General features: G+C 59.0%; 1 protein-coding gene across 1 annotated transcript; it reads left to right on the forward strand.

Moving 5' to 3' along the window:
• The first annotated feature begins 237 nt into the window (after nt 1-237).
• On the forward strand, nt 238-1,752 carry LOC125538148. Its single transcript, XM_048701444.1, has one exon. The coding sequence runs from the start codon at nt 238-240 to the stop codon at nt 1,750-1,752; it is 1,515 nt and encodes a 504-aa protein (XP_048557401.1).
• Nucleotides 1,753-2,109: the final 357 nt, after the last annotated feature.

The raw sequence follows: 2,109 nt of genomic DNA on the forward strand, positions 1-2,109 counted from the left end.
TTAGCTCAGGGTTTAAAACAGACTTAACGAATGCTCCAGATTACATGGAGATGCGGTCTGTTCAGATAGAACTTGAAAGTTGAGCCGTATCTACCACAACTATACGCAGGGAAATCAATCGCAACAACTCCATGCCCTACACGTACGGGATTAAAACATATTTCAACAGGCTCCAGTTCATCGTCCGCGACATCAACCCAGCAACATTACTAGATCCGTAGGTCGCGCAGTTCACCCATGGCCAGGGTGCGCGGGACGGGTCGGATCTCACGCCGGCGGCCTCCTAAGGCGGTCCGCGGCGGCGGCGAAGACAGGATCAGCGCCCTCCCCGATGATCTCCTCCTCCTCATCCTGCGCCGCGTCGACACCCGCACGGCGCTCGGCACTGCGTCGCTGTCCAGGCGCTGGTCCCGCCTCCCCGCCGAGCTCCCCGCCTTGGACTTCAGTGTCTTCGACGTGCTCCCGGAGCGCTACTGCAGCTGGCTCCGCCTCCATCTCAGGATCGACGACGCCACGGATGAGAGTGTCCTGGCTAACTTGATGAGGTACGAGCGCCGCGCCATGCGCGCCCTAATCGGCTTCATCCAGAGCCGCCTCTTGTTGGACGCTCCCCGGAGGCTCCGCCGGCTGGGGCTCCAGTTCTTCTCCGCCGACAATAACAGCGGCCTCATCAACCGGCTCGTCGCCAAGGCCATCGACGACTGGGGGGTCAGCAATCTGGAGGCCGTCGCCGCGCCGTTCTACACGCAGCCGGCCGCCGCCCACGCCTTTCCCGGCCACGGCCTCTGCGAGCGTCCCCGCGCGTCGCGCCTGCGGAAGCTCAAGCTCGGGGGCTGCGCCGTGCTCCCGCCGCTTCACGAGCACGGCGCGCTCACCAAGCTCGTCCTGCAAGACATGCCGGAGTCGGTGCCTGTCGCGGCCTACGAGGCCGTGCTCGCCTCGTGCCCGCAGCTGCAGGTGCTGCACCTCGTGTGCTGCCTCTGCCGCGGCGCCGAGGTCATGACCGTCGACGCCCCAATGTCGCGGATCAGGGAGCTCGTCGTCGACAGGTGCGAGTTCCCGACGATGATACGCATGGCGGCCCTTCCCGGCCTCGAGAGGCTGGCCTCGCTCGGAACCAGGGTGTCCTTCGCGGAGTCCGCCTCGTTTCCCCGCCTCAGCCAGTGCAACCTCGCCTGGTTCTCCGATGCCCAGCCGACAAGGACGGTGCTCGACTTCCTCGTCCGACGGACCCCGGACATTGCCAGCCTTATGATCCGATTCACCGGACCGGAGAGGTGGATCGTGCCGTGGAGCCACCACCCGTCGTCGCTGCTGCCTAACCTGAGAAGGCTACTGGTCGCCGACGTGCCTTCGTCCTGGGACGTCTCGTGGCCCCGGCTCCTCCTCGAGAAGGCGCCTTCCCTCGACACCCTCCACATCCACGTCGCCGCCTGCGTGAATGAACCCGGCGAGGAGATAAGCTGGGGGGCTGCCGTGCCTCGGCACCATGGCCTCAAGGAGTTCGTGATGGTCGGTTTCGAGGGGACGGCGAGGCAGGTTTACCTTGTCAGGTTCGTCATGGGAGCGTGCGCGGCGCTGCGGTGTGTCGCCGTGTTCAAGGAAGGGCATGCTCGTGACAAGGGGCACTGGGACTGGGAGATAGTGGTGCAGTCACACTCGTGGACCGACGAGGAGAGGAACAACTTGCTGGGCCAGATCATGGATGGCGCTTCTTCCTCGGCTGCCTCGGTTCAAATGGTTTTTGGCTGAGTTAGTTTTTCACGTGTGTTGTCTATGGCTCAATGGCTGGAACCTTCAATATGCGTCGGGTAGTTTAATGGTCCCTTGGGAAATACACTTTGATTCCTGGTTATATACATCCTATATGAGGATTTTTAAATAATAAACAAAAGGCAAAATAGTTCAGAAGTTTTTTAAAATAAAATTGACTTACTTTTGTTCGGGTATATATTTTTTTACGAAAAAACAACATTGGCTAACAAAAAAATTGTAAATGTTTCTAACAAAAAATTCAGTTTTTTTTAAATTCCATTTTTTTGATCTTACTGTTCACCCGAGCTCACATGAGCTCGGGATTAGAACAGCCACATCCCCCTTATGGTCATG

Source organism: Triticum urartu, chromosome 2 (assembly GCF_003073215.2).
Source record: "Triticum urartu cultivar G1812 chromosome 2, Tu2.1, whole genome shotgun sequence".
Classification (NCBI taxonomy): domain Eukaryota; kingdom Viridiplantae; phylum Streptophyta; class Magnoliopsida; order Poales; family Poaceae; genus Triticum; species Triticum urartu.

What these genes read in the sequence shown, in the direction of transcription:
- LOC125538148 (XM_048701444.1), top strand. Translation starts at nt 238, where the DNA reads ATGGCCAGGGTGCGCGGGACGGGTCGGATCTCACGCCGGCGGCCTCCT.